The following is a 15,863-nucleotide window of genomic DNA, read 5'->3' as shown; positions in this document are numbered from 1 at the left end:
AATTAAAAAATTGTCAAATTAAAAAAGAGGACATTCTTTACTAAAAATAAAAGTAACCCAAATAAATAAAAATGGAAAGAGTATATTCATTTACTTAAAATATCTTTGTAGGTAAATAAAAAAATTGTTCTCGTGAGGTCAGTTTTTTTATTTTTTTTAACCTTTGAGATTCGATTTTAAAATTACACAATTATAAAATGCACTATCGAGAATCAAACCCCGCCATTAATTACCATAATAGAATACATTTCTATCACTAGATCATAGGTTGTTGTTGATTTACGAGTTTGATTTTTTTTATTTATACTCTTTAAATTTATTTTTCTGCGAATAAAACTGGACTTTCAATTTTTTTTTTTTTTTGAGGAGGTATTTTTTTTTTAATGGTTTTTAATTTGCGTAGTGTGCGTTTTTAGCCATGTCTATAAATACCTTAATTAATGTTCTATTCTAAATAAAATACTATTACTAAGAGGTTTAGAACCACTAAACACCTAAAAGTATATTGGATTTGAACTAGGTTTACCTTTATTGGTTTCAAATTACTATATATATATATATATAGGTTTACAATTTGTATTTTTTTTAATAACCGTGGTGTCCGAGTTAGCTTATGTTAAGCCTAAACTAACCTAAAAAATTCAGAATTTAACGTTAGTTATATTCTCAATATATATCAACTTCAAGTTGAATTTCTCTAAGGTAAAACTAAACTCTTTTCTAATTGTTTTTAGTTTATGTTGTTATTTAATTAGAGAATAAACTTTTATTTTATTTAATTATCCCCAACAAGAAAAATCTTTTTTTTTTTCTTTTGTTATTTTGCAGTGTTTTATGATGGGAAAGATGAAAGGAAAGAGGGTACAAAAATTATTTTGGTGTATAATGATTATACAACTTTTTTCTATAGTTACTAGCTCGAAGATGCATCATGTAAGGTATGTATATTCTTTTTCATAATGTTTTGATAAGTAATAAAGTATTTATACGTGTTAAATAATTATTTCCGCCACCGTTATGTGTACGGGTTCGGCAATATGTAATATGATCCCCTATTTGATTATACCGATTTATATTCAAGTCTGACTTCGATCATCTTCTCCTATCTGATTGAATGTAAACTAAAATAAGCGACGTTTATTCATACATATATTTTTTTGATGATTAATATATCTAATTTTTTTTTTTATTTGTCTCCAAATTATCACAGGCATACTCCAGCAAAAGATATGATAGGATCTCCAGTAAAATTGCACATCTCAAATCACTATGTAAAGTTTTATAATCACTTTTATTTACTTAAATCACCATAAATAAATCGAAATTCCTTACTAATTTTGTCGCTAAATAGTCGAGAATTTATCAGAAACAGCCTGAATATGATTTGCGTACAGTCTACCCTATTCAAACCTTACTTTGTGAAAATATAATGAATCTTTTGTTGTTATTTTTTGGGAAAAAGGTCCGAAATATACTTAAACTTCGACGAAATTTGCTGTAACGCGCCTTAACTTTGCCGGGGTCCTATGACTCCCCTAGACCAATTATTACTGTATTTCTGTGGCATATATTTGCTTAACTGGACCACTGCGTGAAAATATGGTACTAATAATCTAGGGGATCATAGGAACTTCGCAGAGTTAATTTCGTCAAAATTCAAATATATTTCAAACCTTTTCTGTTATTTTATCTAAATAGCTCATAACTAACGTGATTTTCAAATAATAACTAAATTAACTTATTACTATTAAATAGAATTAGCGATAAATTTTATAATACTGATATTATATATGATATTGTTATCAGGTGGTGGTAGATAATGGCATTGTTCAACTTACACTAACAAATCCAACAGGACATATTTATGGGATAAGTTACAAAGGAATTGATAATCTCCTGGAAAAAAGATTTCTAGAATCAAGAAGAGGGTAAGTTTTTATTTTATTTTTATTTTTTTTGACGAAAAAATAAAGTATATATAATTTAGGATAGGATAATTTCTATCGCCAGTATGACAAATATATGTAACTCATAATAATTATATATAACGTATTTCAGAAACCCAACTTATAAATTGCATTTCAGCTACCTGACTTACAAATCACAATTATGAAAAAGCGATATATAAATTCTGGTTATGAAATGCGATTGATATTCATAATTTTATAACTATAATGAGTTCAATATTACTAACTTTAATAGTTGATGTATAAATAAATTAGAATTTATCAAATTTGAATTAAATATTTATCAAATTCAAATTATGGGAATCCTTCTCAATTATTGATTGCTTATTTCTTTATCGCGGGGAATTATAAAATTCACAAGAATCATACGAACATCTATGGAACGTAGCAATAGAATCTTGATTTCAGCTCTCGTCACCTTACTCAATCCTACAATGAAAACTCGAGTCAGACCCATTAATTAATTAATTATCATATTTATATGATTTTATTTTATTTTTCCAATGCAGATATTGGGATATCATGTGGAAACTTTCAGAAGACAAACAAAGCACTTTTGATACGTAAGTTATCTAAATTTTATGTTAATATAAAGAAAACCATATAGTTAATTTCTTCATAATGTTTTATACTACATGAATATTTTTTTTTGGGTTATAACTAATTAATTATGTAAGCGAAAAATATTATCCCAGGCTTTTCATGACGAATTTCAAAGTTATAACAAATGATGATAATAAAGTCGAAGTTTCTTTTACAAAAACTTGGAATTCCAATGCACACCATGATCTTCCTCTCAACATCGATAAAAGGTGAGTTATTTTTTTTTTTTAGAAGCGGATTTTGTATTTAAAGATGAGTCAGTTCGATTATTTCGTGTATCGACGATTTTTTAATACTTTATTCCTAGTCTATCTAGTTGATCGAAGGATATACGAGTATAAAGAAGGGATAAAGAATCTTTTATTTGATTTTAGATGATTCGTATTATATTATTATTAGGTTAATAACACTTTTGATTGCTCAATTATTTATAAATTCTAGTAATTTTAGTTTTTGCAATATCCAACTAACTAAATATATTTAACCTTTAATTATTTGAAATTTTCACTTTTAATCTCTTTGCTTATGAACATTCACTGATTTTCAGAATTATTAACCATTCTACCGTTGATAAATTAGCTATGTATTAATTAAACTTGTATTTGAGAGTACTTAATATACTTCTAAATAAAATAGCCCAAATATAACTTATTTCTTAGGAAAAAAGCTCCGAAATATACCTAAACTTTAGCGAAAATTGCTGTGACACGTCTCAACTTTGTGGAGGTCCTATGACCCCCCTAAACCATTTATTATCATATTTCTGTGGCATATATTTGCTTAGTTGGACCACCTTAGATCCTTACACACTCAGTGTGCGTGTATTCATTATGTCATAGAAATACGGTAAAAAATAATCTAGAGGGTTATAGGACCCCCGCAAAGTTGCGGCGTGTTAAAATAATTTTCGCCAAAGTTTAGGTATATTTTGAAACTTTTTCTCTATTTTCCACGGTGAGTAGCTATTTATACACGTTTTAATTGGTTGAAGGTTAAATAAATGTATATTTGGTCATATATCACAAGGACTGAAATTTGAATTTATTCTTCTTGTATTAATTATATCATCAATAATGCGATTTATTCATTAAGTATCGTAAGTAAATTGATCCCAATTTTTTATATTTTATAATTTACAGGTTTGTGATGCTAAGAGGAAATTCAGGATTTTATTCATATGGTAAATTTGAGCATACAAATGAAATGCCTCAACTTAGACTAGATGAAGGCAGGATTGCTATCAAGCTCAATCAAAACTTGTAAGTCAAAATTTATAATTATAAAAATATTATTTGATTTTTATGTACAGTATAATTTTTTGACTGGTAATGTTCAACTGATCATCATTTATTGGTTGTAGCTTCGCGCTTACTATTTTTCACCTTGAGTTGTATTTAATTAAGCATTATTTACTTTTTTCGCTGATTAATATTGACTTAGTAAATATCGACTTATACTAAGTTCGTTGCACTTTTCTTTACTATCCAGGACTTCGATGCATTTAGAAATTAGGTAGAAGAATAAATTGGTCACAATTTAAACTTTAGTAGACGAGTTTTAGATCTTATTGACATCAAGACCATATAGTTGTCCACTTAATTAATTAAGTATCGTCTATGTTGGGTGTGCGAACAAAGTCTCATATTGGTAACCGAAAAGATTGAGAAACCATATATATAAGGTATGGAAATCTCTTAACGGTGTGAGATTTTTTGGAGAAAATCGTCCAGACTTGATCCAAAACGGACAACATCACAGCATGTAAAAGTGTCTTTTGTCTGATTGAGCCCGCCAACTATAGAGTAACCGGTAAAGTTGATGTCATGTGACCAGGATATCACGAGTTCAAGTCATGAAAATAGCCTCTTGCAGAAATACATGATAAAGTTGCACACAATAAAACCTTGTGGTTCAACCGTTCTCATGACCCTACACATAGCCAGGGGTGGAGCTACCCTTTGGCGAGGGCGTTCGGATGGAAAAATATACTATTTATACATGGTTAAAATTATTTTTTATGTGTATATAATAGATGTTGAACCCCTTCGGTCTGTTCGTATCTTATTTATCCCCTTACTGGAGACCCTGACTCCATCACTGCGCATAGTGGAAGCTTTAGTGCACCGGGAGCTCTCTTGTTTTTTTTTTTGTACTAAGCATTGCCCTACTCTTTTGTTTAGAAAAATTATATTAGTATTATTTAAAACTGTTAGTTTTTTTATATTAATTAATTTTCTATATTTTTTAGGTTCCATTATATGGTTGTATCAGATGATAGGCAAAAGGTGATGCCAACAAATCAAGATATTTCCCATGGAAAAGTTCTTCGTTTTAGAGAAGCTGTTCAAATAACAAATCCATCTTACTCTAAATTCAAGAATGAGGTAATTAATTAAAGGCATAATACATAAACGTATTCTTTAACTCGGCCTCGACTTGCATCTACGTCTTCCAACTTTGAATGTGTACAAATACACGTAAACTTCGTATGAAATTAAACAAATAGATACATGCATGTGTTCTACGTGGCAATTCATGTTAAATGCAATGTCGGACGCCACGTACGACATGCATGTGTGTTTATTTGTTCAACTTTATGATAGTTTAAGTATCTACTTATGCACGTCTCCAACTTTGAGTATGCACAAATAGACGCTTGTATGAAATTGAACAAGTAGACACATGCGTCCTACGTGACAATTCACGTTAGATACAAAGTAGGACGCACGTACGACATGTGCGTTTATTTGTCCAACTTTATAATAATTTAAGTATCTATTTGTGGATGTTAAAAATTTGAGGACATAGATGCAAGATGAGGACAGGTTAAAGAGCACCTTTTTATATTATGTCATTAAATAAATGAAAAATGCTCAGTTTCCATCCTGAACAATACACGAAATTGTTGAGACACACTCGAACTTTAAGAGGGTCCTATTACCCCCGAACTAATTAAAACCGTATCTTTTGCAATCATAGTGCCTACGTGGCACATATGTGTGCCTACGTGGACCTTCAGTGTGTTGATTCACTGATGTGCTACGTAGGCACTAAGGTTGCCAAAAATACGATTTTAATTAGTCTAGGGGTAATAGAACCCTCCTAAAGGTTGGATATATCTCAGCAATTTCGTGTATAACTCAGGGTGGAAACTGAACATTTTTTACATTTAATTTAAAGGTAAACACTTTTTAACTTTTAACTTTTAATGTTGAATTTTACATTTACTTAGGTTGAAGACAAGTACCAATATTCTTGTGACATGAAGGATGTCAAAGTACATGGATGGATTTGTAATAATCCCCATATTGGTTTTTGGGTGATTACACCAAGTAATGAATTTGGAATTGGTGGACCAATGAAACAAGATCTTACTTCTCATGCTGGTCCCACATCCCTAGCTGTAAGTTATCTTACCCATCATCTGTTTCAGTTTCAATTTATGTGATACATTTTCAGATATATGTGTTGTTTTAGTACTACAATACTTGTTATGTCTTTGTACATCTATTAAGTCTTCTTCTACACTGTTATTGTCTTGAGCTAGGGGTCTATGAGAAACAGCCTCTCTACCTCACCTCTGAGGTAGAGTTACGAATTGCATATACTCTATTCTTTTCAGATTCCACGTGGGTGAAAATATACTATGTATGTTGTTGTACCGTTCTTTAATTTTCAGATATATCTGTTGTTTTGGTACTGCTTGTTACTTCTTTATACTTCTATTAAGTCCTCTTCTATTTTTGTTGTCTTGAGCCGAGAATCTATCGAAAACAACCTCTCTACCTCACCTCTGAGGTAGAGGTACGAATCACATACACTCTACTCTTCTCAGATCCTACGTGGGTGGAAATACACTGTGTATGTTGTTGTCGTATTGCTCTTTAATTTTATATATATATATGAAAGTTATCCGATAAGCAAGATCTTTGATTGACGTGCTTGAATTAGGTTGATCAATGATAGCTGCAGCTTGGAGTTTTTTCTATACCTTGAAATTGAACTGCTCCGCTCTAGCTCGGTTTCTTGCTTAATGAGGAGTCCTTGTTTGTTATTTCTCTTTATGAAACCACTCTCAGTGTTCCTATTTATGTAATACCTTTCATTTTTTTGAAATTCCAATTATATATGTAAATTTTGATCAATATTTAATAGTATATTTTTATTATATTGAAATAAGAAAAATAACAACTTTTAATTTTTTAATTTGTTTTTTTTTTTTTGCAGTCATTTTTCAGTGGCCATTATACAGGTCCACAATTAGGAGTGGATCTCCAAGAAGGTGAACCATGGAAAAAAGTATTTGGTCCTATTTTCTTTTACCTCAACTCAAAATTTGACAATAATAACCATAAGACACTTTGGGAGGATGCTAAAAGACAGGTAATTTAATCTGGCGAATTCAGAATCTAAGCTTTGTTAATTATACGTTCGTATTCAATGGATTTCTCAACTATATATAAGGTTTCGATCAAAGCTATTACATTCTATCGAATCTGTACTTATTCTCAACTAAAATATAAGGTTTAGACCAAAGTTATTGGTCCGCCTTTATCTAGTAACATATTGAATTGCTCGATCATCTAATTTTAAAGTTTAAACTATTAAAAATATCGAGCATCATTTTTATTTATTTAATTATATCTTCGACATGAAGTATTATTAATTTGTAGATGTTTGAGGAAACTACAAAATGGCCTTATGATTTTCCAGAATCAAAAGACTATCCCAAAGCCAATGAAAGGGCCACAGTTAGCGGCCGATTATTGGTCCACGACAGGTAAAAAATGCTCTTAACGTATTATAAATGACTTATATTTTCTCTTTACGTTAATTTTCAGGTTAAAAATGCTCTTCATTTACTTATTGAATCGAATATTTTGTTACTTTATTTTAGTTACATAAAAGATTATCCTTTTTATGCAAAATCTGCATATGTTGGATTGGCTTTGCCCGGAAAAGTTGGATCATGGCAAACTGAGACCAAGGTAAGTCCAGTTCATTTTACGTGACACTTTTTTTTTTTAATCTCCTAAAAAAGATTGATAATTTATTATATTTGAAAATAATAACTATACTCTTATTGGCATAATTTTATAGTCATGACATATTTTTGATCGCCAAATTTTAAAAGTCTGGCTTACTTTCTTTTGTTAGTTTTGTGTCAGATCGAACAAGTTCATATAAACGGATGACGTAATTTTTATATAAATATCAATACAAAATTTTTTTTTTAAACTACATAACTTTTTTTTTTTTTTTTTTTTGCTTAGGGTTATCAATTTTGGACTCAATCAGATAATAATGGATATTTCAAGATTACCGGAGTTATACCCGGAACTTATAACTTGTACTCATGGGTCCCTGGAGTTATTGGAGATTACAAATACAACCCTAACTTTACCATTACTCAAGGTTCTTTCTCTCTCTATAATCAAATAATATATTTTTCGTGCACAAAGCATTCTGGCCTTCACGAGGTATTCCAAAAAGGGCATTAGTGGTGGAGTCAGAATTTTCACTAAGGGATCCAAAATTGAAAAAAGTAGGTACATGAACTAGCTAAAGGGGTTCAACATTAATAATATATACATAAGAAATAATTTTAACCATGTATAAATAGTATAATTTTTCGTCGAAGGAGTTCAAGTGAACTCCCTGACCATAAGGTGGCTCCGTCACTGGCCGCACCTCAGGGGGTGTAATGTAAGAGTTTAGATAGTCTGTCATAATGCAAACATTAGTAGTTGTTTGATTTCTACAACTTGTACCCGTGACCTATAGGTCACACGAAAACAACTTTAAAAGGGCAGTTCGATGCACTAAAACTCCCACTATGCGCAAAGTCGGGGAAGGGACCCACCACAAGGCAGTGGCAGAGCCACCTTGATGGAAAATTATACCGTTTTTATACTATTTTGATATGGTTGAAAATATTTTTTATGCATATATAGTAGATATTGAACCCATTCGACTAGTTCATACATTTACTTCTGAACTCCCCCAATGAAAATCCTAACTCCGCCAATGCCACAAGGGTGTATTGCATGCAGCCTTACCTTGCATTTCTGCCAGAGGTTGTTTTCAACTCTTGAACTCGTGACCTCTGGGTCAGACGTCAACAACTTTACCAGTTACTCCGAGGCTCCCCTTCACGTAAACAGCTTTCTCAAAAATAATTTTATTAATTTTATGGTTGCAGGCAGTGAATTTTATCTAGGTGACTTAGTTTATAATCCTCCAAGAAATGGTCCAACACTTTGGGAAATTGGAATTCCAGATAGAACTGCTGCTGAATTTTTTGTGCCTGATCCATTGCCTAGTCTAACCAACCATGCCTTAATCAACACTACACAAAAGTAAGTTTCCATTTAACCTAAATTTGCTTCTTTTTTTCAATTAAAAACGCGATTTTAAGTTTTATGTATTGTCAGTGTAACAAATATTTATGCAATTATGTCGGTTATGACGCAATTGTAATATGTAAATTTTTATGATAAAAGTGACATTAGTGTACTAGTAATTGTTATAACATGTTCGATTACACTAAGAGATAAGCATCCACTACCCTCTCGAACTATGGTCAAAGTTGCTACGACACACTACAACTTCACAAGGGTCCTATTATTCTCCCGAACTCAATTTTAGCGTACTTTTGTCACCCTTTTGTGCTGGCGTGGCACCTTCATTACATAAAATGGAATCCTTGTCAAAGGTGTCACGGCAGTTAGAAGAATAAAAAAAGTACGTTGAAATTTAGTTGAGGAGGTAATAAGACCCCGTAAAGTTGGAGTATGTCGTAATAAATTTGATCATAATTTAGGATTATTAGATGCTTAACTCATATTACACTAATGTGTAAAAATGTTTTGTAATCAGTATATATAACTTAAATTCATTTTGATATTATGTTTTATTATTTGCAGGTTTAGACAATATGGTTTATGGGATCGTTATACAGATTTATATCCTAATGAAGATTTAGTATACAGAGTTGGTGATAGTAATTACACAAAAGATTGGTTCTATGCCCATGTAACCAGGTAATTAATTATTAGCAATATAGCCTACTTTCATTAGGCTTTTTTTGTGCCGAGGGTCTTTTTCTATTTTACAAGTCTTTATTTTCCTTTCTGTCATGCTTTTATTATGCTTTTTTTGGGTCGAGAGTCTTATTGGAAAAAAGTTTTTATTTACGGTCATTATATTTTCTCTGTCCGGCTTTCATTACGCTTTTTTTGTGCCGAGGGTCTTTTTCTATTTTACAAGTCTTTATTTTCCTTTCTATCATGCTTTGATTATGCTTTTTTTGGGTCGAGAGTCTTATTGGAAAAAGTTTTTTATTTACTGTCGTTATATTTCTTTTTATCCTGCTTTGATTACGCTTCTTTTGAGCCGAGGGTCTTATTGAAAATAATTTTCTGTTTTACCTTATTTTTCTTTCTATCCTCCTTTGATTATGCTTCTTTTGAGTTGATGGTACTCTTATTCGAAATAATTTCTCTACCTCACAAAGGTAAAAGTATGGTCTACGTACATTCTACCGTCACTGAATCCCACTCGTGAAATTAAACCGTCTACGTACATTCTTGCAAACACTGGCGGCTAAACCATCTAACTAGGGTTGTGGGAAGCAATAACGAAGTAGATGAAGTGCAAGGTCTTTCTAAATCAGTGTTTACGCATGTATTGTGATCTTCTTCAGTCTGATTGCTTTCTTAACTCTTGCAGAAGTTAAGATGTGAGACGCTGTAAAATTTTGATCATTTTATCTTTGACCCTCCCGCGTGCGTAATGTTAATTTTTGACTTGAATTATGTTAAGGGATGTTAAAAGGATTGGAAAAGTTTCAAAATTTTAGAAAGGGGTTCGGGATCATTTTGGAACCCCGAGGCAGTAAGCCTCCGCGATAATGGCGTGCAACGGAGGTTAACCTCCGCGATAAGGGCGTGGCACAGAGGCTAAACTCTGCAATAAGGGTGTGCCACGCCGCTATGCTAAGTCATTCATTTTTAATTTTTTTTCACTTGAGGTGAGGAGCTTTTGATCTTTTTACCCCCTTACAAATTATTTGACAAATATTTAATTCTTATTTTTGCCATTGCAGGAGAACTGAAAACAATAAATATATACCAACAACATGGCAAATTTCATTTGATCTTTCAACTGTGGATCCAATTGGAACTTATACACTCCATATAGCATTGGCTTCTGCAACTAATTCACATTTGCTAGTAAGTAGCTAATCTAATTTTAATTTTTGTGATATCTAATCTAACTAATTACATTGAGTAAAACACGTATGACCAAATTCGCTAAGACACGCTTCAATTCACGGTGATCCTATTATCCCGAACTAAATTTTAGCATATTTTTGTCAATCTTTTTAGCTGACATGACACCTTTTTTAGCTGACGTGGTACTTTGAAGTGGAGCTCATTTTATGTAATGAAGGTGCCACATCAGCATAAAAGAGTGATAAAATACGCTAAAAATGAGTTCAGGGAGGTAATAGGACTCCTGTGAAGTTGGAATGTGTCGTAACAACTTTAACCATAGTTCCGGGGTACTGAATGCTTATCTCGATTACATTTGATAATTACGCAATCGTGACGTTCATTTTTTTATTTTTTTTCGATTTTAGGGAAGAATAAACGATCCTTATAGACCAAGGCCACACTTTCAGACGCAAGCACTTGGAAAAAGTAATGCAATTGCAAGACATGGAATTCATGGATTATATTCTTTATTCACTTTTCAAATTCCAGGATATGAATTACAAATTGGAGAAAATATTATATATTTAAAGCAAGCTAGAGGTGGTAGCCCTTTTAATGGAGTTATGTATGATTATATTCGATTCGAAGGACCTCCAAGGTAAATATGGAGGGACTATATACACATATTGAGAAAGATTTTGGAGTAGAATATAATTTATTCACTTATTAATAGTGTTGTAATCGTATCTTCACCTATAAACATTCAGTATCTCCGAATTATGGTCAAAGTTGCTCCGACACACTCCAACTTCACAGAGGTTCTGTTATCCCTAGAATTCAATTTCAGCATATTTTCGTCACTCTTTTGTGCTGATATGATACTTTTATTACATAAAATGAAGCGCACGTCAAATGTGTCACGTTAGCTAAAAGGCGAACAAAAATACGCTAAAATTTAGTTTAGGGGTAATAGAACCCACGTGAAGCTGAGTGTGTCATAATAAATTTAATCATAATTCAAAAAATATTAGATGCTTTTCTCTTTTTTCTCATCTAATTTTTTAATTAATTAATTTTTAAATTTATATTTTAATTTATCTAAATAAAAATCTTGATTTCGCCACTATTTTTAGAAAGCTAAAATTGTTTCCATTCACAAACAATAGTATTGGGGAACGAGAGCTTTGTGTTTGCTGTGGCACCCTTGTTTAACAACAATTTTTGATTTGTAAATTCCTCAAAATTAGAGAAATAAAGCAAACACTAGAGATTTGTTTAAATTATTTTTTTAATAAATTTTACGCGGTGTGAATTTAAAATAATTAAGGTCACATCAAAGATATCAAACATCAAATAAAAAATAAAAATAAAAATTTTAAAGTACAATGACATGAAAAAGGTTTGCGAGAGAGTAATACAAGCATCGTGTAGGTAAGAGTGATAGTCCAAATGTTACATCTTAAATGGCTAATGGGGCACGTGAAATTTCGTGTGAATCAACAAGAACCACCAAACTTTATATATTTGCTGAGAAATTCACCGAATATATACGAATAATAAATTTCACGATTCATAAATTTCAAATTCTGAATCTGCCTCGATCAAAGCTACTAGATTAGGATTAACTCAACTTGTGCATTGAGTAATGGTTTGTAAAGTAGCATTTCTTGTATTCTCCTTTAATAATCTTCATCTTCTTCCTGATTAACCAACAAAATATATTGTGTAAATTATACTGATTAAATAGTTGGACTTTAAATTTTGAGAAAAAGAATCAAAAATATATCTAAACCTTGGCGAAATTTGTTGTAACACATCTCAATTTTGCAGGGGTTTTATGACCCCCTCGACTATTAATTACCGTATTTCTATAACATATATTTATCTATCTGGACACTTCATTCCCTTAAACGCTCAGTGTGCGCGTATTAACGCCGTGGTTCAGCTAGGCAAATATATGACACAAAAATATAATAATAAATAGTCGAGGCCGGAATCATAGAAACCCAGGAAAGTTGAAGCGCGTTACATCAAATTTCGCCAAAGTATATTTTAAACCTTTTTCCCCTAGTTTTTTTTTTTTTTTTTTGCTAATTAGACATTAATTATGAAAAAAAGAACATACTCAAAATTTGCTTATTTATTTACTCACCTTGATCTTTGTTGGAGTCATAAAGTGAACATTTTTCTTTTTTGCCTTGCCATGATCATCTCCATAATTCTTAATTATTTTTTCTCTAACATAAGTTTCATATATAAAAGTTGCTCCTCTAAATTGAGGCAAAACTAGCCATGCCACAATAATCAACTTCACATCATACCATATTGGTATCCTAATAATAACATAAAAAAATATATATCAGGAAAATAAACAAAAAAAATAATAATTATTCTCTTAAATTGCATTTTCCTAAAAAAGAAAAATTAACAAAAAAAATGAGAGAGATTTTAATTACCAATTTAGGATGGGTTGAAATAGCATCTCCAAAAGTGTAAGAAAAGAATATAAAATCCAATAAGCAAGCCATTGTTCATCATCTAACTTTGATGTGCTCTCTATAGCTATTATTGATGCATATCTATACAATATTCCAACCATCGAATCAGAATTTTCATCAAAAAGATCAAAAGAGTAAAGTATCTAGTATCTCCTGAACTATGAACGAATTCGTTATGACACACACAACTTCACGGAGGTCTTTTTACCCCTAAACTAAATTTTAGCGTATTTTTGTCAACCTTTTTAGTTGATGTGGACTCCATTTTTATGTAATAAAGGTGTCACATCAGTACAAAAGAGTGTCAAAAATACACTAAAATTGACATGAGGGGGGGGGGGGGGAGGGGGTAATAGGACCCTGTGAAGTTGGAGTATGTCGCAGCAACTTTGGCCATAATTCAAGGATGTACTGGATGCTTATCTCAAATCAAAACATAAAAAAATAAATGCATGAAAAAACCAACATAATATAACATCTACGGTATAAATATATATAACTTTATGTAAATAGATCTGTCGCTCACTGAAAGACTAATTATTTGTTTGTAAGATGCAAGAATTAGTTTATAATTAACTTGTACATGCATTAGGACATACATGCAGAAGAATGCACATGACATTTTATGCAAATCTCACGTTAAAGTAAAAAAAATGAAGAATTTTACAAAACGTAATACAATTTCACATGATAGGTATATATTTGAACTCGATGATGGCGTAGCTCAAAGAATAAATTGGAGATAAAGAGATATTATAGAAGAATATTACTACTCACAAAGGATATATCAACATCATAACAGGCCTGCAAGTTTAGTACAAAATACAAATTGTCATTTTCAAAAATTCCCAAAAAAAAAAAAAAGGTGCAAAAAAAAATATAGAATTAACAAAATAGGAAATAAAAGATTATAATATGGTGTATTATTTACCCAGCAACACTACGAAGATGAGTGATCAAAGTCCACATATGACCCATAATTTCTCTTTAATAATTAAATGCTTCAAATAAAACTTTAGAGATAATAAAAATAAAAATAAAAATTATGCAAATAATGAAATTTAAATTATATGATAAAGTCTGAGAGGGAGAATTGTATGTATTTATAGGAAAAATAGGTATCAGGTTCTTGCTTTAACGTAGTGTCCTAGGTTTAGCACATGACAGATCAATTGAAATTAATTTATTAATTAAGCATACATTAACAAGATCCAAAGTAAATAAAACATCATTACATTGAGTATTTAATTAATACTAAGATCACGAAAAGAGTAAAATGAGAGTTGAGCAGTGTCGGAGCCAGAATTTTCATCGAGGGGGTTCGGAAGTATATATACGAATTAGTCGAAGGGGGTTTAACATCTAATATATATGCATAAGAAATATTTTTAACCATGTAAAAATAGTATAAAAATAATATAATTTTTTATCGAAGGAGATTCGAATGAACCCTCGGAGCAAAGCTTGCTCCGCCACTGGAATTGAGACGGATTCAAAATTTAAAGTTTATATGATTTTATCCTTGTTTTTAGTTTTCCACTTGATGTCTGGTATTCACATTGATTTGAAGTTTATAAAATTATACCTCTTTCGTTGATTTTTCACTAGGTGTTCGGCTATTTGGCTCGGATTCTTTAAATATGTTGCTAGGTGCGTGTTGGATCTTTCAAAAATAGTACTTTTTTGAGGATCCGATATAAGTACGATGATATTTTTGGAGAGTCCAAACAATATAGTTGTTCAGTATTCACATTGAAATTCGATAAATTGCAATATTCATACTGGAGCCTGACTAAATTCAACTTTCAACCATCCACTGTTCACGACATCCTTTGCTTCTCGTAAGAATGGCTCCTCGGTGGAGGAGTAGAGCTTTACTTGAAGAAATAAAAGGAATTACATGTATCACAATTCACACGTATATATAAAATCTAAGAAGTCCCACATGAATATCGTAACAACCTCAATTTCACACCACAACTCCAATATATATATTATACTTCCAAATCCGAATACAAATAAGAATTCGAGCGACAAAGTAACAATGGACAAATACTAATGGAAAATCTACGAGTAACAGAGGAAGAAGGTAATTAGAAGGCGATGAGATAATAGACCATTGAAGAGGAGATGAGAGAACATAGACTAAGCCGAAGCTTCAACATAATTTGCATGAACCTTCTATCTAATCCCAAATCGTATTTAACCAATTGACAATCGGGCCTGAATCCCAAATAAAACACTCCAACATCTCAATAGGTCCAACAATCTCAGCTGGATCAGTCCAATTCACCACTTCTAACTCATAGCCCCTTACAAAGTTGACTTGGTTCATAACAAATATTCTATCATAACAGACATTTAAGAATTGATACATAAAATTTTAATGAATTTGAAAGAAATTGTATTAAAAAGTAATCTATATAAAACTTCTAATAATCCTGAATATGGAACTGTTTTGTGAGATAATAACTCACTCGCAGGCACTTAATGTTTACATCAAACCAGACAATTTAACCTTAACAGTTAAGTAATTAAAGCGAGAATTCAATTTGAAGTAAAAATAATAGTATTAG

At 31.3% G+C, this 15,863-nt stretch overlaps 2 protein-coding genes across 3 annotated transcripts; one reads left to right on the top strand and one right to left on the bottom strand.

Annotated features, from left to right (window-relative positions):
• Window positions 1-834: 834 nt before the first annotated feature.
• On the top strand, window positions 835-11,542 carry LOC107854059 (rhamnogalacturonate lyase-like). Its single transcript, XM_016699057.2, has 16 exons — window positions 835-938; window positions 1,211-1,271; window positions 1,807-1,928; window positions 2,477-2,530; window positions 2,663-2,779; window positions 3,710-3,829; window positions 4,819-4,954; window positions 5,803-5,973; window positions 6,798-6,953; window positions 7,244-7,350; window positions 7,468-7,558; window positions 7,844-7,985; window positions 8,773-8,929; window positions 9,497-9,613; window positions 10,678-10,804; window positions 11,215-11,542. Exons 1-16 carry the CDS (start codon window positions 835-837, stop codon window positions 11,449-11,451), a joined length of 2,019 nt encoding a protein of 672 aa, XP_016554543.2. The 3' UTR covers window positions 11,452-11,542.
• Window positions 11,543-12,129: 587 nt separating this feature from the next.
• On the bottom strand, window positions 12,130-14,346 carry LOC107854061 (HVA22-like protein e). 2 transcript variants are annotated; one of them, XM_016699060.2, is made up of 5 exons: window positions 14,219-14,346; window positions 14,065-14,091; window positions 13,246-13,368; window positions 12,942-13,122; window positions 12,130-12,489 (listed from the first exon to the last, which is right to left on the bottom strand). In XM_016699060.2, the coding sequence occupies exons 1-5, from the start codon at window positions 14,263-14,265 to the stop codon at window positions 12,469-12,471; spliced, it is 399 nt and encodes a 132-aa protein (XP_016554546.1). In that variant the 5' UTR covers window positions 14,266-14,346; the 3' UTR covers window positions 12,130-12,468. The 2 variants fall into 2 exon arrangements, with proteins under 2 accessions (XP_016554546.1, XP_016554547.1); XM_016699061.2 differs by lacking the exon at window positions 14,065-14,091 and having other exon boundaries at window positions 14,219-14,344.
• Between the last annotated feature and the right edge of the window lie 1,517 nt (window positions 14,347-15,863).

Source organism: Capsicum annuum, chromosome 5 (genome assembly GCF_002878395.1).
Source record: "Capsicum annuum cultivar UCD-10X-F1 chromosome 5, UCD10Xv1.1, whole genome shotgun sequence".
NCBI classification, from domain to species: Eukaryota; Viridiplantae; Streptophyta; class Magnoliopsida; order Solanales; family Solanaceae; genus Capsicum; species Capsicum annuum.
This window is presented reverse-complemented; position numbering and strand designations above follow the sequence as displayed.

Coding starts and splice junctions, on each gene's coding strand:
- LOC107854059 (XM_016699057.2), top strand. CDS start 835: ATGATGGGAAAGATGAAAGGAAAGAGGGTACAAAAATTATTTTGGTGT. Junction 939..1,210: donor TCGAAGATGCATCATGTAAG/GTATGTATATTC, acceptor AAATTATCACAG/GCATACTCCAGCAAAAGATA. Junction 5,974..6,797: donor CTGGTCCCACATCCCTAGCT/GTAAGTTATCTT, acceptor TTTTTTTTGCAG/TCATTTTTCAGTGGCCATTA.
- LOC107854061 (XM_016699060.2), bottom strand. CDS start 14,265: ATGGGTCATATGTGGACTTTGATCACTCATCTTCGTAGTGTTGCTGG. Junction 13,369..14,064: donor ATGATGTTGATATATCCTTT/GTGAGTAGTAAT, acceptor AATATTGTATAG/ATATGCATCAATAATAGCTA. Junction 12,490..12,941: donor TGACTCCAACAAAGATCAAG/GTGAGTAAATAA, acceptor TTGGTTAATCAG/GAAGAAGATGAAGATTATTA.